The sequence below is a fragment of the Fukomys damarensis genome, unplaced genomic scaffold (assembly GCF_012274545.1).
Source record: "Fukomys damarensis isolate Sample0158 unplaced genomic scaffold, DMR_v1.0_HiC HiC_scaffold_12, whole genome shotgun sequence".
Taxonomy (NCBI): Eukaryota; Metazoa; Chordata; class Mammalia; order Rodentia; family Bathyergidae; genus Fukomys; species Fukomys damarensis.
Window position 1 is genome coordinate 29,142,585 of NW_022900924.1, and position 21,722 is coordinate 29,164,306.

Here is a 21,722-nt window from a genome sequence, read left to right on the forward strand (position 1 = left end):
TGGTTGTTGAAACTGAGGTTATTTTAGATATAGTATTTGATAATATTCGAAATTCCAAAACATCTTATTTAACAACTAAATCTGTAGTTTTCTTGTTGAAAAGAATAAATGTATCACTATCTACTGCCCCAAAAACTTAGGGTCATAAAATATAACAACTGAGATCAATTCAATAATGTGGGGGAAAATGGATCTGAAACTTAGAATCTTACTTTAAGAAAAATATTTTATAAAAAGGAATGAAAAGACATTGGAAATGGCAAGATCTTCCAACTATAGTGTCAACAATAAGATTAATAGTTTTGAAAAAAAGTAGCAAAAATTATTAAAATTTTTAAAATGCTGACACCATTGAACATTGACTCAGGAATATCTAGATTTGAATTTAGTACTAGACAAATTAAGGAAAATAATTCCACATTTAGGGCTTCAGTTCACATTAGAAAGAGGGGGATTAATAATCTTTAAGGGACTTCCAGCTCTAGAATTCTCTACACACATTAAAAACCAAAAATTGTATTAAGTCCAATATAATTCCTCCAATATAAATATAATCATGTCTTCTCCAGATACAACACAATGTTATCTTCCAAATATCAATTTTAAAAAAGTGCTCTGTCATTGAGGCGATATTCTTAAGTGATATAAACAGGACACACATGAGTAAATACTGAATAGTTTCTCTAGTGTGAGAAACTGAAAGTGTAAATAAGGACTAAAATATAAAGGACACACATGAGTAAATACTGAATAGTTTCTCTAGTGTGAGAAACTGAAAGTGTAAATAAGGACTAAAAGGTATAATAGGTAATGTGAACTAGAAAGAAAAGGGACAAAGGGTAAGGGTAAATGGGAGGGGTAGGAGGAAGGGAAAAAAGGAATGGAATTAATACGAGAAAATGAAAAATACCTGAAACAAAGTCTTTGTAGATAGGGAAGGAGGGAGGGCTTGAAGGGAGGGCAGGGCAATGAGGAAAAAATAAGAACCAAGACTGATTATGTATAGGTACAAATTTCCAACAATAAATGTCATTATATTGTATACATTAAATGTACCAATAAAATTAATTAAAGAAAAAAAAGTGAAAAAAAGTACTAAAGGATCTTTGCACTTGCTGCACTAGACACCTATAAGAGAAAAAAACATATGATGAATGTTAAATTTTGAAAAATTTATCATGGTAAGACCCAATAGCTTATTAATCTCCCTCAAAATACTACCCCTTGCTTGAAAGATATTTTTCTAAAAAAAAAAAAGTGACAGAAAGCGAAAAAAGAGACATTTCCCCCATCATTCTTGCCACTTACTGAAGCAGTTTTGGAAGCTATCTTCACATTATTAACAAGTATGATAAAAAATATGGTGGATACTGCCAGGTGTGACCCAGTACAATGGCAGGCTCATAAAACACTATACTGTGTCTTCATCCACTTTATTCACTGGCTCTGGCACCATAAAACTTCTGGCTTTTCCCAAAAGTTAAAACGACCAGTAAAGATAAAAGTTTTAGCACATCAAGGCAGTCATGACAATCAGACAAAAGATATTAATGATAGAGAACTACCAGAACTGCTTCAGAAAGATGTAAAAATGATGGGGTAAGTGTGTTTGAAGTGAGGGACAGTGTTTCAAGGGCAATGCGTCTTTTTAAAAAAATTTAAACATTTCCCATATTTTTAAACCACAACTCATTGCTTATAGTTATCTTGAACTCTTTTACATTATCTCTTTCAGATTCTGGCTTATTTCTATCTTTCTAGTGAGGCCTGGCCCCTAAAATAGTTCCCATCTGCCAATTTCTTTGTCAATGCATTTCTTTTACTTCATAGCACTTAATCATAATGTTTACTTATATGACTGTCTTCTAATTCTTACAGAATTCTTTAAAATTTTTTCTGCAATATCTATCTCTCTCATCTTGAGAGGAGTAGCATATCTAGCTGGTTTTGATTTCACTATTTTATGTGCTGAAATGATGCCTAACACATAAATGGAATTCAATTGCATAACTATTTTTTATATGAAATAAACTAAAGTTAACACACATTAAGGAACTGCAGAGCCTGTAAGAAAATGTTTACCCACTTACCTCATTAAACACAGGATACATGACTGCATAGAGAGGCATAGAAACCATGGAAGTGGTCTCAGATTCATTCTTCATCTCTTCCATTGTCATCCTCATTCAAAAGCCAACTACAGTAGAAAAAGCAGTGCTAAAATGCAGAAGAATCTTCATTCACTGCAATTTATTTCTTCTTTTTTTTTGTATGACAGAAGAATGGGCACAAAACACACTTATCTAGCAAAAGGGAAAAGAGAAAAAGAATTTTACAATTGTGGGAAATGACAAATACAAATAATTTTCCTTTCCAAAGTGCAGAGTTCCTCTCTTATTAAAAGTTGATTACAGTATTTTACTTGTGAAAATAACCTTGCAGAGTGAAACATCTCTTTTCCTTTGCACATTCAAAAATTTTTTTCTATGGTTAATCTTCCTAGTTAAGTACTAGTTCACAAAGTATTAATTCAAGAAACCACTTCACTTGAATGCAGTGAATTCTGGAATAGAAAAATGACATATCTAATAACATCATAAACAATGTGAGCAAAAAAAGGTATCAATAAGATGCATATTTATAGCATTTGTATGTAAGATAAAATTAAAATAATGAAATATACAATGTGTAGGCATGTTTAGAGAGCCAAATTCAAGAATTAAAACTGAATAAAGAATCAAGGTATCCATATGTTCATTAAAATTTATTTTTGCTACTTGTCCACTAACTTTGTCATCTGAAAGTATCAACAAAAAACAAAGCAGGCACCAAAGCACCAAAGAAAATATTAAAATTGGGAGAATGATACCAAATATGATCTACTTGGGAAAATCCATGTTAATTATGCAGTGGTATTTTTTGGTTTGAGAAGTCTAAAATGTGAAACAAAACTGTAGAGAAACCCAGACATGCTGAAAGTTGTAATTAAAATTAAGAATTCAAACATAAGAAATTGAGCCTTGAATAGTTGGGAAAATGTGTTAAGAGAAAGCATCTACTTCCTTTGATAAACTAAAAAACAATCCAAATCATAAGGTGAAAGAGCAACTGTAGTCACAGAATTATATTAAAGACAAGCCATTAATTTCAAATAATTCCTATTACTTGTGAAACATCTGACCATGATAAAATATTTTCCACATGCATTTAGTCGTTAGCATAACCCATACAGTGACTGCAATATCATAGATGTAAATGTAAGTTTAGAGATGATAACTTGTCCAAGACCAAACATCCAGAGAACAAAAACTTGATCCCTGGACTTTTGGAACCAAGAATACTCTCACATTACAAAACAAAGTTTGATGTGAAAATAAAACATCTCATCCTTCCATGGACTCATGTGCCACACTCATTCACTGAACAAATGTATTTTTAGCACTCACTAACTGCATGCGAGCTCTTAGTCATTGCATCAGTCAGCTTTTGGTTGCTGGGACAAAATACTTTACATTTGCAACTTTAAAAAGTTTATTTGGCTCAAGGTTTTAGAGGATTTAGTCCATGGTCAGCTAGCGTCACGGCAGAAATGGCATAGTGGAAATGTCTACCAGAGGAAAGCTGTTCAACCCATGGTAGCCAGGAAGCAGAGAGAGAGGAAGGAGTCAGGGACAAGAATAAACTCTTCCAAGTTTTATCTCCAGTGAGGTACCTCCTCCAACTAAGTCCCACCTCTCGAGTATACTTAGCTATAAACTCATCAATGATTAATCCAATGATGAGTGCAGTGTCTGCATGATCTAATCTCTTTTCAAAAGCACTGCCTTTGAACACTACTGGGACTTTGGGGGACATTTTAGACTTAAACTGTAACAGACATTAAAAAGAATCAAAGACCTAAAAACCTTTCAAATGTGAAGACGACTGTTTAGTTTCTACCCCATTCCTATCAGTGAAAGGGAACTCAACATATATTGACACTGTTGAGTCTCATCTCTGATGGTTTTAAACATGGAAATTTTTCCCTGTTTCCCAGCTGAAATTTGCTCTCTAATTTTACAGAACAATAAAAACTAATTCCTAAATTGTATTCTGCTATAAGGCAAGAGAAAAACATTATCTGACCCTACTTTAAATAGAATGGTGTCTTAGCATGAAGCAGAAAAAGAAGAACAGAAGTTGAAAGCAAGGAAAACTTATGACAGAACTTATTAATGCAAGAAAACAAAACAAAACAAAAACAGACCAGAATACTAAGCAAGAGTACATAGGTAAATGCAAAGTGTAGTCTGATGGAGATCACCTTGAGTGAGCTACAAATTTAAAAACTGGCTTTTCATAGAAAAGTCCAAGTCTGCCTATTGGCCCACAATGCCTTGTCTGAAGAGCCAGCAGTTGGTGTGTGGAAAAGGAACAACTCCCCACACCACTGGTAACAGCAGAGGTCTCAATGATCCGTGACGAGGTGAAGTGTTGAATGGCAAGACAACAGCGCAACTAAGGGCAGCATGACTTGTACCTAAAACTTTTAAAGAGGCAGAAATTAATCTATGGGAAAAACAATTTCCCATTAATCAATGATCTGGTTCTACTGGAATGTCTCGTTCCCTTGTTGCCAGGACCCTGCTTGCATCAGTGCTCTCCACTCCACTGTTCCCTGCGCCACCCCTTGCCCTGTCATCAAGAAGCTGTGTGTTCAATAAGCAGTGGCAAGCTTCAGGAGATAGTGTCTTAGCCTGGTAAGAGCTTTGACTGTCCTAGGCCCCCCATTTATGCAGTAAGATCTTGTCTTGTCTTTTGTTATACTACTGCCATGGTCAGGTGATTGGAGGTCTGATTAGCCTCCAATAGCGGTCTTGCTATCCCTATGTAATTACTTAATATACTACTTGGTGAAACGTAAAAGCAAATTAGGAATAATTTCATAATAAACTTGGAATTATAAAGGGAGGTTAAAATGCAATGGCAACAGTCAAAATGAAAAGAACAGAGTGAGCAGAGTATAGAAAGCAGAAGCCATGGTATCAGTGAAAAAGCAAATGAGAAAGTCAAACAAAATCAATAACAGAAACAGAGGTGCCATCTCATTTGGTTAAAAAAAATCACTTATTTCATAAATACTTGATTATTACAGGCATGGTCATATAAAATAACGAACAAGAGAATATGATATCGGACCCTATACAGCTGATATCATAGAAGAAAAAGAAAAAAGAAAATGAACAATTCTGAGTAGTGCACATGTTAGAATATACATTGCTATGGGAGAATTGAGTGAGACCATCATTTATTACAAAAATACGGGGTTTTAGGGCTGAGGATGTGGCTGAAGTATGGAGCACTTGCCTAGTATGTATGAGACCCCCCAAAAAAAGTTAAGAAAAAAAGTGGCCAGAGCTTAAATGCTATGAATGTGGACAATGTTTAAAAACTTATTATTTTACGAAGTTAAGACATAACCTTCAAAGAACAGTATACTTATAATATGGAGAGTGGAAGCTCCCTGCAGGGAATGAGCTCGCTCATTAGAATGGAGTATAAGTTTTCAGAATCTCAGTAAAAAGGAGATGAAATACTAAGATGGAAGAGTAGGCTTAATGGAAACATTTTTGTGTTTTACTCTTTTGAACATATACATATCATTACAGATATAAAGGCTGACAGAGGTCAAGGAATCAGATTAACTGGATAGAGTCACTTTCGAGACTCCGGCTGACAATTTATCTCAATGCCAAAATAAACCTGGTCAAATATTTTTTATATTTTGTAAATACTGGCATTAAGCGGGGGGGGGGGATTTAGCTCAGTGGTGCTGAGGCTGCCTCCCAAGCGCAGTCCCGAGTTCAATCCCCCCCAAAACAAAACAAAAAACAAAAACAAAAAAACACTTGTTTTAAACAGTCTCTCCTCTAAAACTAATTTTATAATCCTATTATCGGTTCTTATTTATCATCATAAGTACACTACTTCAGTATCATTATGGTCTAAACAGGTGGCTGGCCTACATCAAACATTATCACATTTTAATATTGTTCCTATGAAAAATGCTTCAAGAAAGACCATTTAGAACTGAAATTTTTAGACACATTCACAAGCTGAGGCCACTCAAGAGTTTCAACAGCATTTACATCAGATTACAAACCAATGATACCAGTAAAACTTAAAATACTGAATTATTTTGCCAATTTAAGTTAAAACATGCTTCTGTTAATCGACATGGTTCTTCATTTAAAATCATTCAGTGAACAGCCTGCAATTACTTCAAATCACCAAAGAGCCTGCTACGGAAAATTCAAGAGTCTGATGAGTAAGGGAGGTCTAGGTCCAGTCCTGTCCCTTTCACAAGCTTCCTTCCTTTCAGCATGGGTGTGGTGAGGACTGAAAGGAGAGCAATGCATTAACAGTTAACAGTTTCAATCCTGTAAGGGGTACTGGTCTCTAGGGTGAGTGCTGATAATGCACAGACAGACAACTGAAGATCACAGATTATAAATTCCAAATCTGGAAGATCTTTAAAAGGTGATCTCACCTACCTATACCTACAATAGAAAGCAAAACCCAAAAGAGAGCACAGTTCTGTGTGGTGGCTCACACCTATAATCTCAGCCAGCATTTAGGGAGGCTGAGCCAGAAGGATTACCATTAGTTCAAGTCCAGCCTGGGCTACACAGAGTTCCTGGCCAATCAGAACTACTTAGGGAGACTCTCAAAACAGCAACAACAAAAACAAAACAAGGGTATAGTGACTAATCCAGGTCACAAAATCTAATAATAAATTTAAAAATTTAGTGTCAGTCCTATGACAACATAGCCAGAACTACGTTTGCCATTTCAAATGTGTTGTTTTGTTGGAAAATTTTTCAGTTCAAAAGAGGCTTTTAATCTGAACTGTTAGTATGCACAAAACAAAAAACAAAAAAATTCAGAATCAGATCTGTAAATGATAAGAACTTAAAAGGCATACTTTTAAACAGATTTTTCTTGAAAAATATCTTTTAATATGGGAATACAAATACATACAGAATGAGCAACCTTCTCATTATACTTCTCAGATACTTCTCATGAGCAACCTTCTCATTCACTTGTTTCTGTGAATATACAAAATAGCCCTGCAAATTTCTAAAACAACGAGAAACAGCTTTAAATGTCTTCTTGAATATGACAATCATCATGGTTTCACCCCCCCAAAAAAAACACTCTTGGCCACTAAACTGCCAAACTATTAATCGTGTTTATATTTCTTCCTACTTAACCAACTTCAGCCTGCTCACTTAAAGCCACACTCAGTATATCTCAGGTCTCAGAATCAGCATTTCCTGAAACAGTCTCCCTTTACTCCATCTGGGCCATAAGATAACTCTACAGCCAAAGCTATTTACTTCCAACTAAAAGGAGTATACAAAGACTAATACTTGGTTAGTAGTCCCTGCTCTTCTTGAGTAGAAAAGTGCTTCTTTAATAAAGTAAATTCTACATTTAAAACTTCTCATTCTGAATTTATATTATTCCTATAATCTCCCTCACTAAAAAGGGAGCCTCATTTATTTATGCTAGACCTTCAACAAAATGTTCATGACTATGCAGTTTAAACCAGTTTACTCCTTCTAGTACCAAGCAGAATCCATGTTTATATTCTCATTCATATGTGCCCTGAGTTTTCCCACAGACAGAACATAATGGGCACATAAAAGACGTTTGATGACTGAAGAAATTAATGGTATAGATAATTTATAAGTTCAATCTTGCTAATTCTTTTCAAATATTAAGCTTAACAAAAATACGAAACATCTAATTAATGCTATAACAAATCTAGAAACAATCATGTTAGTTCTTTTTTTAGTTATCTCAAACTCTTTCCACTATCTTAAACTAAGAGAATATAACGAACAGATAATTGCAAATAAAAACAGAATTGAAACAGAAATTCACATGAAAATAAAACTAAAGACACATCAGGAATTATAAATTCTAATGTATTTTTTTTTAAATTAGGGCTGTTAAGAAGTCTTATAGATCCTGGGAACACAATTGGTATAAATTCAATGGTTAACAAGATTCTAAAGTATAAGAATTTCCAACACAGGTCAATCTTGTTATATACGTAAGCAAGATCCAAAAAGTCATCCAGCTTTTAACAGGAACTAAATCTTTCTCTATGACAAAGTACACAAGTGCTTAAATTCCCAAACTTTGGAAGACCTAAGGCATAATAATTATTTTAGCATTTATTAAAATGAGCTGTGAAGGGCAGTCTCTGGAATACAATACAAGTAGGTAAAACTAAGTCCAACAAACATTTTGGAGTTCATGATTCTGATTATGTGGAAATTTCCCTTAATCATTAGCTTCATTTCTCCATCAGAAACAAAAAAGGGGTAAAGGTACATCATCTTAAAAGACTCTGCTCTTCTAAAACTCAGTGACGATAAGATTACATTATCATTACCTACTATAGGTTCAAAAATAGTTTTGTGAGAAATAAAAAAAAAAAAAAACTCCATCTGATCATAAAAAACTTATCTCAAATTATAGTAAAGAGGTCTTCCCAAGAGTTGGTTGATTCAAGATTTCAATAATCCCTTTCTTGGTTTCTGTACACAATAAAACATCAAGAATCATACACATACCAGGGTCCTAGAGAGACTTCTTTCCAAGACTGTACAGATCACAAGATATGAGATTTCACAAACTGGGAAAGGTTATCATTTTGCCATCACAACCTTCATGACTTTCTCAGCCAAAAAGTTGTAGAGACAAAAGTTACAGGAGGAAGCTAGGAAGAAGAGAGGCAAAAGAACAGAAGAGACAGATTTTATTTAAATCCAAAATGAGCTTGAAGACTTTAGAATATGCTTCAATCTCCTTTCTCTGCAAATTGTATTTACTATAATTCAAGGGATTCTATTTCTACAGTTTTCTTTTTTAATAAGGTTATATCAAACTCTACTTCCTTGAACATAGTAGTTAAAGAATTTTTAGGAAAATCTAAAAATAATCTCAATAATAAGTGTAGTACTATATAGAGAGCACTTTGGCACTATACTGCTTATGTGCATGTTGATGTATACATATAAATTTTTTCTAGGCTTTGTGAAAATATCAAATAGGCAATGTATACACAGATATACAGAGAAAGAGCCTAACAATTTCTGTAAAGTTTGGCTCAAATTCTGTTTCTGTCATTTTTAAACCATCTGAACAACTGAATTCACAGCTCTATGGTTTATTTAAATGCTTTAAGATAAGTGACAATTAAGCTATACACTTATGAGAAATACAGCTAAAAGATGAGGTAATTTCTAAACCAAACCATAAAGTTTCTATTAAACTTTGGATTATCAAGAATTGTATTTGGGGGTGGGGATTTAGCTCAGTGGTCCCACCGCCTGCCTGGCAAGCTCAAAATCCTGAGTTCAATCCCCAGTACCAAAAAGAAAAAAAAAATTATATTTTGCCTCTTTTAAATAACTATACAAATAAAGTATACATTCTGTAATGAATTCTCACTTCACTGGAAAGTCTAACCTACTTAATCAAATCTAAAAGGTACTCTCTTTATAAAAAAGAAAATCACATTTTTCAGGTATCTGATATCAAAATTCACTATGGTTAATATCTACATGTCTCCATAAAGCCTCATACAATTATAGGCAGGACCTCTGGAAGGTGATGGGATTATAGCAGCATTAAAAATCACCTTTTATGAGTTGGGGCCCGGAAGTCAGTCAGAGGCAGATCACTGAGCAGGACATACGACATACCTCCCTTCTCAGCTCTTCCCTTCATCTCTCTGCCTCCTATCTGCCATGCCATCCTGCCTCGGAGCAAGCTAAGTAGGTGAACCAAAATGAACCCCTCTCTCCTTAAGCTATGAGCATCAGGGGCGTTTTGTCCCCAGAGATGAGGAGAAAAGCTAAGACAGATCTTGGTACCAGTGATATGGGGTCACTGCTGTGAGTCTACCTCACCATGTCCTTTAGAAGCTGCTCTGATTCAGGGTAGCAGTCTGCAAAAGTTTGGAGATGCTTGCTAGAGAAGCAGCCCTTGAGTGCTGATGTGTGATACTGTTCAGAGCTCAGAGGACCAGAATGCTGGTAAAAAGTCAACCAGCAAAGACCAGGCTAAGGAACTTTTAGTTGGGAAGGACTCCACTGGGAGTTGGACTAAAAACCATGTGTGTTATGCTCAGGCAGAAAATTTTTTGAATTTTGCTTATGTCCTAAGACATTGCAGGAGACAGGTGGCTCACTATTTTGGTAGAGGAAATTTCAAGGCAGCCCAGCATTCAGAGTATGACATGGATACTGTTGGGGGCTTTTAGCCAGTTCTACATGTGAATCAAGAGCAAACAGCACAGCTGAGTGATTTTAAGTTTTGAGTTTCACCAGAAAGGAAGCTCCTATAAAGCCTGGGCCTATAAAGCTTTGGCAAAGAAGAGCTTGGTGGTTGAAAAGAACAGAATTAAAAAAGAAGCGAGGTCCTTTACTGTAGGACAATAGAAAAGATGGCTTAAAGACCATCACAAAAGCTAGCAATACTCAATCCTCCACAGGCTCACAATTATAAAACAGTAACCCTTGACTTTGAGAAGCCCCAGGGCTTGCTGGAGAATGGCCTCTCAGAAAATGGGTTCCTATAGATAAATTTCAGTGATCATTTATCTATGTACTCAAGAGGCATATGAAGCGATGAGTCAAGGATGCCTGGCTCCTGCTCAAGGTGGCCACACAGATCTTGATATCATCCACACAGTGCTGCCTTTATAGGCATGCAAAATCCAAGATTTGTGGGGTCAAGTAGGTTTCCGCTAGGATTTCAAATAAGGTCTATAGACCAGACAGTATGCCCAAGAAGCTGGTGCATGAAGCTGTGAGAAAGATGCCCAAAGTGCAACCTAGGAAGATGGAGAAACCAGGAGTAAGGCACATCTGAGGAATCCAGGAATGAGGCACATCTGAGGACAGCCACAAGGATTGAGCAAAGCCAGTCCAAAGGAGAAGTCACGAGGGCTAAAACCACCAGCAATCTTGTAGAGGCGGCACCACACAAGCCCTGCGGTGTTCATAACTCATTGCCACAACTTACCCTGGGTGCTGAACATGAAACTACTGCATTTAATGTTTGTCCCACTGGTTTCTATTCTTCTCTTTCTCCCTTTTGAAATGGGAATGTTTACCCTTTGGCATTGTATGCTGTATTTAACTTTTTTAAAAGAATTGTTACAGAGGCTCACCTCTAAAAGTTTGCTTTGAGGCTCAGGAGACTTGGCACTTGTACTTTTCAGCAACAGGACTGATAGCACATTGGCAATCTTAGAGATGGACTAAGTGCATAAGGAAATGTACTTGAGTCTTTCAAGGCCAGGGCAGAATGTTACATTTTATATCTCAGTGTCCCCATAAACCTTTGTGTGATAATAGGTGGAATCTTTGGACAGTAGATGGATTAGAGACATAATAGCTGACTTGCTGTTAAAAGCTGCGGCCTGACAGGAAGAAGCAGGCCACTATGAGGAGGACACAAAAGGTTATATTTCCCTTCTCAGTTTCTCCCTGTATGGCTCTCTTTTTGTCCACCATGCCATGAGCAGGTCTCCTCAGCCAAGTCCCTGTGATACAACATCCCGCCTTGGAGCCAACTGTATATGAATTAGACGTGAGACAAAATAAACCTGTCCTTCCTTAAATTGTAGGGGCCTACTATTTTGTCCTGGTAATGAGGGAAGTAACTAAGATAAAACTGATTATCTTTATTAAATTTTTCTTTTACAAATAAAAGCAAATATATATTTTCTTCAGTATCTCTGTAAATATGACTGATGAGTGTTTCCTGAGTGTCACAGTTACTTTCTTATTGCTGGCATAAAATACCTGGCATCCATAAATTAAAGGAGGAAAGGTTTACTTTATTTAGCTCACAGTTTATGGAGGTTTCAGTCCACAGCTGGCAGTATGGAAGATGGGCATGGCAGAGAAGAAACAGCTCATGGTGAGGCAGACATCCAGAAGCAAAACTTCCTTCTTTCCTTTTTTTCTTCCATCCAAGCTACAAGCCTTTGCTTGGTGCCACCCACAGCCAGAGTGGGCCTTTTCTCTTTAGTAAATCTATCATCTACAACCAACACTAACAACTACGCTAAACCAATCAGGGGACTAATCCACTATTGTACACTCATGATCCAGCCACTTCCAAAAAAATCTTATCTATGAGTGCATAAGACTTTGGGGATAGGGGCAATTAAGATATAAGCCATAACAGTGAGCTATTAAATAGCAGAAATTCTAAATAAAACATCATCTGAAGTTGGTTTAAAAGACTACATTAGTAAATTAGAGCATAATGCCTCAAAATGGAAATATGCCTCATTATAAATATAAAAGTGCTCTGTATCTATTTGTCATTCACTGATAACCCCCCAGTATGTCTAAGCAGGTATTACTTAACTGACAAGTCAACTTAATTCCAAACTTATAAAATCAATCCCTTGAAACTTCCAATCTATTTTTCAAAACACATGATACAGTTTGGATTTTGAATGGCTCCAAAGGTCCATATTAAAGGCTTGATCACCAAGAAAGAACTACTGGAAGGCAAAACCTTTAACAGATGGGGTTTACGGGAAGATCATGCTATATGTAACGGGGTGCGCTTAATGGGAACTGAGAGACCCTAGAACAGTGACTGCATACCTTTTACAGTTTTAAATGGTAACAAACAACCTAGTGCGGCACATGTGCCACAGGTTCACTTCTACTGGCCTAAGGCTTCTCTATCCCTTTGTCCCCGTCTTATGACGTAAGTGGTTTTGCTCTGCCATGCACCCTCTCCATGATGTACAGGCCCAAAGTGACAGGTCCTATCAATCAGAGACTGCATCTTCCAAAACTATGAACCAAAATAAACTTTTTCCCTTTAGAAGCTAGTTATGTTATACATTAAGTTACAATAACAGGAAAGCTAACTAATACAGATAATTGGTACCAAGAAGTGGAGCTGTTGACAACAGCCATCCATATCTGAGACAGTGTAGAGAGCTTTTGCAATTGGTTTGCAGGAGTAATCTGGAAAAGTCTGAAGAAGCCTATTAGAGAAACCCTAGAGTGCTGTAAGTGGAGCTTAACAAGTAATTCTGGAAAGGACTCAGAAGATCAGAATGCTGAAAGGAATGTAAATGGTAAAAGCCAGACTAACAAAGTTTCAGATGGATAAGGACTCTTGGTAACTAGAACAGTTAAACAAGTTTGTTTCTTTGTTAAACATGGCAAGAAAAATTGGCTGCATTTTGTCCATTCTGGCACTCTGTGGAAGACTAAGGTTAACATGATGGACTAGTTTAGTGTTTTCAAGGCAGTGAAGCACTCAGACTGCTTTTAGACAAGTGAGAATCAGGAGCAAAGAAGTGCAGAAAAAGAAAAGATCTGAAAAATTCCCAGATTGGCCAGAAAGAGAATATGTATAAAAGTGCACCTAAGGAAGGTAGAGTTGCCAGAAAGAATTAAACAAACAAACAAACAAACAAACAGGTGTCTTGCACTGGAATAATAGAAAAGATGGCTGAAGGATGTCTTACAAATCTACAAGTTCATCCCACTCACCACAGGCTGAAAGACCTAAAACTGCAAATCTTTTTCAAATATATCCCAGAGTAGAGTCTTTTGAGAATACAGCTGTGGAGCAACCTGTTGCCCATATTCACTTAGAGAACCAATTCCTTGGGATTCATTTACCATGTCTGGCCAGCAAGGCACTTCAGATGCTGTAGCTGTGGTTTGTGCAAATCTTCAAGCAGGTCCAGGTACAGCTCAAACTAATAGCCAACTATGGTACTGTTCATGTGATGCTGATTTTGCACTCATACAGAATAAAAGAATTATGGGACCATGGTGGGCTGCATCAACTTCAAAGGAATATCTGGGAGGCCGGGAAATATGTGGTGGGGCTAGAGTTCCTGCAAGCAGCCTCTCACAGAGCAATGGATGAAGCTGTGAAAATGAAGCTTCGTGCAATGAAAGGAAAGGTGCCAACAATATACAGCATTCCTCACAAAAAGCTATACGCAGTGTGCAAGCCGATTGGGCCAAAACACAATGCTGTAAGGGTGGGGTCACCCAAGCCTTTGGAAGCCCACATGCTGCCACATTATCCCAGATGCTGCATGGACATGGAACCTTAGTATTTAATGTTTGCCCTGCTTGGTTTTGCTCACATCTTGGACCAACTCTTCTTTTCTATTTCCCCTATTCTTTCCTTTTAAAATGGGATGTAAACCTTACACCTTTTCTATCATTGTATCTTGGAAGTATGAAGCTTTATTAAATTTTCTAGGGACTCACATTTGAGTATCCCTGGAGTCTCACAGGATTTGAACTTGGGACACTTGAGCAATGCTACAGCAGTTCGTACTTTGGGACTCTTGGAGATGGACTGCATGTGTTTTGCCTTGTGACATGAACTTGAACTTTAGGAGCCAGGAGCAGAATATTGTTTGGATCTTGAATGTCCCCCAAAGGTCCTTGTGCTACAGGCTTGGTGCCCATCATGGCAATACTGGAAGATATGGAACCTTGAGGTGTCACTGGAGATGTGTGCTGGACTGTGGGACCCCATCTGCCTCCTTACTCTTTGCTCCCTGTCTCATGTGGTGAGCAGTTTTGCTCCATCATGTGCTCTCTACAACATGCTATCTTACCAAAGGACCGAATCAAAGGGGGGCAACCAACCATGGACTGAAACCTCCAAAACTGAGTCAAAATACAACTTTTTCTCTTTAGAAGTTAAAACCATATATAGTGAAAGAAAGCTGATTAACACAAGATAGTTAAGATTCCAAGACTGCATAATTCACACTGTTACCTGAAGGAAAACAGGAATAGGAATGTTTCAATTATACGTAGCAATGTTAAGAGAGTTGTTACTGGAGAGGTAAGCAGTTTTCTCATCTGTAAGATGTTAACAATGGTACCATCTATCTTTTAAGGTTGCCATGAAGATTTAATGTATTATTGTGGAGAATAGTTTCTGGCATACAGTAATTAAGTGATTAGGTAGAGAAAAATCCCCATGAAGTATAAGCTGGGATGACAAGATTAGAAATCTCTAGAAGTCAAGCCTCCTCCATATATCACTAGCCAGGGTATAAAGGATAGTACAAAGCCAGAAAAACTGATAAATTATTTTAAACAGAACTTTATTTCTCAAATAAAATATTTTATATTCCCATGTATGAAAAACAAACATTCTAAACTGCTCATTCATCTAATAAACATACTTACTAAGCACCAACGGTTTACCAGTCCTTCTCCTTCCTAGGAGCTCTTACTTACCTCCTTCTCTCTAGTTTTAAAATAACTGCTCTAAATCTATCTCTACACAAGCAGTGTTACGAAGTAGAAACGACAGTGGCCCTAACAGTAATGTAAAGGGCAGGAAGAAGATAAACCCATATTTCTCCATAACTCAGTTCAGGATCTCAATCTCTAAATAGTAAATCTACCCTTACTCTTGTCATACATGCTACGGCATTTAAGAAACTTACATATTGTAGTCTAATCTCTAACTTTCACAAATTAGAAAAAAAGTTCAGAGAAATTCACATTGAGACAAAACACAACACAAAACATGTGTGGCAGTAAGCCATACTGAACTACCTCTAAATTCAGCTGCTCTGCTCCTTTTGTGTCATCCATGCCTTAATCAGCATATAGCCAAGACCCCCCCAACCTTTACATAAAGTGTACAGAGATTGATCAGGAATGTTACCAGTTAAGTATGGAGATACTTAATTTGGTACCACTAAGACCTCTAACTCACCTTCAGAGTTAAATACATCACGTCATATATTTGGGGAGTACTGTTTCTTAACACAGAAATTAGTAAGTTATCAAGAAGTAATTCTTTCCTACAAACAACACTGGAGATGAGTTCTCATATTTGAAACACAAAGACCTAAAGTTTGAATTTTTGCATAACTGGATATCACTTAAATTACTTAAATCTTTCTTTCTAAACTCAGTCAGAAATTAATAAAAATATTGATATAGAAGTTCTCACCCTACACAATTGTTAAGAACACTAAGTGCAATGTAAAGCATTTCTATAGTGGCTGATGCTCAAGAAGCAGTCAATTCGTATTGTTACTGATATTTTAGCCAAATTTCTATGCACTTGACATGGCATCAGGGCTACAATGATAGTGCCATAGAGGTCTAGAACATGAACTTGGACTTGAATGACACAAAGCATTAGTGCTGCTAATTTTGGAACCTAGATGCCTCTTTCCAAACCTTAGTCTGACCCTTCACAGAATACACAAAGGCTATCTAATACTAATATTACAATGCCGTAGCATTTTCATAGCCTATTTTAAAAACTTTTCTTCCTCATCTGCCAAAATGAAAGTGTACAATGGTTTGGGCTAGCAAGAGAAATTTACATATGTCTCTGTTGCGGCTGTGTCTAGCTGTCCCCCAAAGCCTCATGCAATCTTTTTTGGAGGTGGCTGAATTTGAATGTGTGAAGCTGGGTTTAAGGGCATATGATTTACCACTACATATGAATGACTGTTAGTGTGAATGGGATAAAAAGGGCAGAAAGATGCTTTTAAGCTGTCTTGTTGCTTTCGCTGCTTCTACAGCCATGAACAAATAGTAACTAACACAGTCTTCCAAAGCTAATTACTCAGTTCTAAGGAACAAAGAAGAATCTGGCCATCAGATGTTACTTTAAAACTATATACCACAATGGTATTAAAATTACTCTTTATTCTCTTACTGTACACAGATCAGCTTAATAAAGAATGCTGTGGAAGAAAGCTGGGTAGCACAGTAAAATTAAGAGGTGATAGAAGTCCTGGAAGACAGTTAACTTCACCTTTCCTTCGTAATTTTTTCTAAAATATAAGGGCTACTGGTCACAAGGAAAGGGTGGATAATGGAACACTGTCTTCATATGTTATACAGTTCCTCCTGTTATTGTACCTTGCAAAAGCTTAATTCATTTTTAAGGGCAAACACCAAAATTAAAGTAGAACCTTGAGAGTCTCTCAAATTTTGAGGAAATTGCCAAATGTCAATTTTAATATGAATAAAGGCATATGCACAAAATACACAAAAATATACAAAGTGTTTATATTTCTAAATAAAAGGCCACAGCAATATCCACAATCCTTTGGAAGTAAAACCTTGCAACAATCTGAACTGGTACAAAGGGGTTGCTGCCTTAGAGACTAGGTCTGACTCATTTAACATTCTCAACTGACTTTTGTTGTATAACCTTGCATTAAACATGAGAAGACAGCAGGGCTGCACTCTTAGGGTTTCGTCATCCCTTACAACTAATTTCAGCTGGATTTCAGGTCATCCTGAAGTAAGACAGGATGGCTAAAAAAGGCAGAGAGACAAGTTTCAGTACCACAGACCATAAGGTAAATTAAAGAAACTATCAGTTTCTGCCTTCCTATAAGCTATGACTCAAATTATCACATGAACTGATGCATGAAGTAATATTCCAGCAAGGCTAACTGCCCACACAATGATCCATATGTCCCATGCCCTTTCTATCACCTAAAATATAAACTTTCATCCATCCATTAAAAAAAAAAAATCTCCTAGTATTTATAACAGTAGTCTGAATACTCTGTCAACAATATTGCTAGTTGGAGAGGTAGTGATGAAAAGTGAAGACACGTCCATCCCCTTGATGTTGTAGTCATGAAGGGAAGAAAGGCAGTAAAGAAATGCAGTGACATTTCAGACTGCCACTGTGCCTAATATTCCAGGAAGCATACCTGCAATCACATTATAACACAAAATCACACTTTCCCAGTTAATATCATACAGAAAAAAGTAACCTGAAATTGGCTTAAAATTCTTAGTAACATTACCTATCAAAATAATCTTAGTAGTTTAACATAAAAGAAACTACCTTCGTTTTATGTCCCACATTCTGGTTATACTAGGTAAATATATATGAGAAAATGAAACCATGGAAATAAAGTATTTGTAAATAGGGAAGGGAGGAGGGGGTAAAGGAAGGGCAGGAACAAGGGGAAAAAATGAGAACCAAGACCACCTGTCATGTAAAGGTACAAGATCCCTATGATGAATATAAATGCACTGTATACCTAAAAAGTACCAATAAACTCAATGAGGAAAAAAAAAATTGTTTTTCAAGATTGACATTATAATAAGGACAGACTTTAAAACATTTAGAACTTAGCAAAACTTTATATTTAGTAATAAAAACTGGGGAGTAACCTTGGATTTTAAAGCCAAGCACCCTTTGACAATATTTTGTGAGAGAATGTACTGGTACATCCATGAAGGCGATCTAAGTCTATAGAAACTCAAAGCTTTTGGGTATATTTTATTCCATTAGTGTGGTACTGCAAAGTAATTCCAGAATTTACTTTCAAACCAAAGTGAAATATAATTTACCTTTGAAATTGTTTGCTTGTTTTTAAAATAATGATCTTTTTAACTCTTCTAAGTATATAAGTTTAAGCAAATAAGATACTACCTTGAGACCCACTCAAATATACAATATTTGGAAAATTTTCAAGAAAAACCCAAAACATAAGGTCCTCTGAAAAAATAACTACTTAATTTTCCAAAGTCACCTTGTCTGAACAAGTGATAACAAAGGTTAAAGACACAGGAAGATAGCACCGTTATGTTTCTATGGATGAAGTTAATACAGTTTATTTTTAATATGACTTTTAACATAGGAGGTATGTGATACTATAGAATGAAAATAGGAAATTGTGTAGGATACCTGACTGTTTGACAGATTAAGATTAAAAAAGTGTGGTAGTTTAGGTAGACATAAACTGGTCAAGAGTCAGTGATGGAAAAACATTATTAATGTATTTTCTAGATGACAGTGTGGACATTCCTTTTTGATAGAGAAGATGTGACATGAGCTCTAACTGTTTACACACACCTACATGATTAGGAAAAGAACTTTGGAACTAAGAAAATTTAGGTAAAACTGATATAATGTACACGTTCCATATGTATTAGCTTTTGTTGTAGGTTCAATCCTATTTAAATTGTTTTTATCACTAAGGTCCACTATAGTTTTGATATTTCACCTAAGTTACGATGGGGCAATACTGTTTCTGTTGTTTTGTTGTCTTTCAATCATACACTAGTTCACAGAATGATAAGTACACTTGTCCTTTTACTGCTGTTTGTAGCTCCCAGTATCCCAATTTGTTTTCATTTTGGACTTTGTAGGAGCCTTGTGCTAGCTTTTGGATATCATTCCATATAAGACAAAGGACAGTGGTGGCAAACCTATGTCATGCATGATGCAGTGAGATATGTGTATCATTAAAAGCTCTAAAAGATTCGCCATCACTGCATTACGATGTCTTCCATACATCAAACAGCCAAAATCCTACATAATTTTCCACTTGTTTAATTGGTTCATTCTTACCTGTACTGCTTTACACATGGTGCTACGTTATTCCTGATTCACTGTCATTCTATATATAGTATCACATCTCTATCTTAAGTCATATTTTAAAAAATTTTCATTTCAACCATAGAAATATAACTCTGATCCTAGAAAAAGGTTTTGTATTTAACTTTTGATAATACCAACAATTGCAAAGTACATTCAAAATACAGCATATTTTGATGGGCAACTTATATAACTATAAACTATGATTGATTTGATAGCTGTACATTTATTCCTTCTTTCACAAAGAAATCCTGATATTAATGAATACATTCTTATAATCCTACTGAAAAACTATCCAGTAACATTTATAAGCTATAACTTACAAAAATGACAATCATAGAGAATAAGTCCGTAATAAAAGCACTGCTTTCTGCTCAATATAAGTATTTTTCTTTCTTTAATGTAAAATAAGACTGAATTAAAAGTTACAGATTATTCTAAGAAAAAATGACACATCCTCATGTTATTTACATGCATACACTACACAATACACACACATACCCTGAAGTCAAGAAAATGAGGGGAAAGTAAATTAAAAGCTTCACGTAACGAAAAAGTTACCCCCAAGAAATGCATCGCCTTTTCTAATAATGAACATTTATTTTCCTTGATACTGAATAATTTGAAAAAAAATATGTAAAATAAATTCTGTGAAAGAATTCCGACCCCAACATTCTGTTACACAAAATGAGAGAAAAGCAAGAAGAGAAAAGAATATTCTTTTAACTGCAATGATGGGATATGTTGTCAAACATCATCCTCCAAAAAAAAAAAACGGTCTCAAGGAGTCTTTCATTTAATGTAAGCATAATAATAGTGAAAACACCAAAAGCTGAGACGGATTTTTTGTTCTGTTTTTCCAAAAGGTTAGAGAACGCTTCTGTGAGAGAACCCTACCTGGGGGTGGGGAGAAAAAGGAAAAAAAAACTTCACTTTTCACACATCTTGTTCTATATAAATAAAATATCATTAGTTTGCCACTTCCTCTACTGTCTTAAAAGGAAAAACACGCACACACACACGAACACACACACACACACACGACCATCGGCCTTACTCCTTTCGTCAGGCGGCAGCCTCGGGTTCAGAAGCTGAACTTTAACTGGACCAGACTGAGATTTGTCCCTGTAAGTGTGACCTTGGGTACTTCATGTATTCCCTCAGTTTCCTCATCAGCATCCCTAAGTGAAAGCGCTTTAAAAACAGTGGAGGTGCAAACATACTTAGGAGGATCAAGCTTCCTGCTTAGGGAAAAACTACCTTCTTAGAGGGGCCACGTCTTAAAATTGGAACTGAATCCGTAATCTGTCAACATCTGACTCTTCTTTCTCCAAGTCTCCTTTTCCCTCAGAGGGCATAACCCAAATCACCCCAAAAGCAGACTCTCAAGCACCCCTTCCTTCCTCTACTGCTTCCCTAGCTTACTAAGAAAGCAAAGGGAAAACAGCAGGCTCACCTCTCCACCCCACGCCACACCTTTAGAGGACCCCACCCCAGGCACATCCGCCCTCTCCCCTCTCCCTGGGCACCAGAGGCCAACCTCGCCCTTCCCCTCCGCCCATACCTAGAAGACTTCCTGGAGGCGTTCAGGCCCCAACCCGGCAGGCGGCATTTACAAACCCGCTTTACGCTACTCGCGTAGGGTAACCTCGCTTACGCCCATAGGGCCCCGCTCCCAGCCCCGTCCGCTCCGCCTGCCAGAAACAAGCCCTAGTGCCTCAGCCACGGGCCTCCTGTGACCCCAGACTTCCTCTGCTCCGTGCGGAGCTATGAGGACTGACAGAGTAGGTACACCTTACCTGCAACTGAGGCACTGACTTCACTTCCCACCTTTGGAGCCCTCTTCAACTCCCGGATCAATTCACTCCGGCGACGCCGGAAGGACCCGAGAGGAACCAGGCGTTGTCCGGAATCCTGCCCAGCCGGAGTCGCGCAAGTACCTATGGGGACTAGTAGTTCCACTCGCAGTGGTTGCCGGCTATTCCTGCAAACTCTCGACTACAATTCCCGGGAGGCAGTGCGGGCGAGCCTAAAGCGATGGGTGGGGACACTTTCAGCCAATAGTTGCAGAGTTCCCTGCCTGTGCGGGAGGAGGTGAGATGAAGAGAACTGGGTGCAAGGAAGGGAGAGGAAGGGCGGGGCCAGATCTCACCTGCACCAATCAGGACGCGGGGCTGGTTCCACTGGCGCCTCACCCATTGAAGGGGCGGGCTAGCGGAGCGGAGGAAGGAAGAGGGTGGGGGCCCGAGGTGGGGCGT

General features: G+C 37.2%; 1 protein-coding gene across 1 annotated transcript in view; it reads right to left on the bottom strand.

Annotated features, from left to right (window-relative positions):
• The window catches only part of Pdcd10 (programmed cell death 10), a 41,534-nt gene extending 20,096 nt beyond the window's left edge, over positions 1 to 21,438 (bottom strand). Inside the window, exons 1-2 of the mRNA XM_010606687.3 lie at positions 21,264 to 21,438; positions 2,091 to 2,303 (exon numbers count right to left, since the gene is read on the bottom strand). Coding sequence (XP_010604989.1) covers positions 2,091 to 2,186 — 96 coding nt within the window. The 5' untranslated portion in view covers positions 2,187 to 2,303; positions 21,264 to 21,438. The remainder of the gene's footprint in view (positions 1 to 2,090; positions 2,304 to 21,263) is intronic.
• Positions 21,439 to 21,722: the final 284 nt, after the last annotated feature.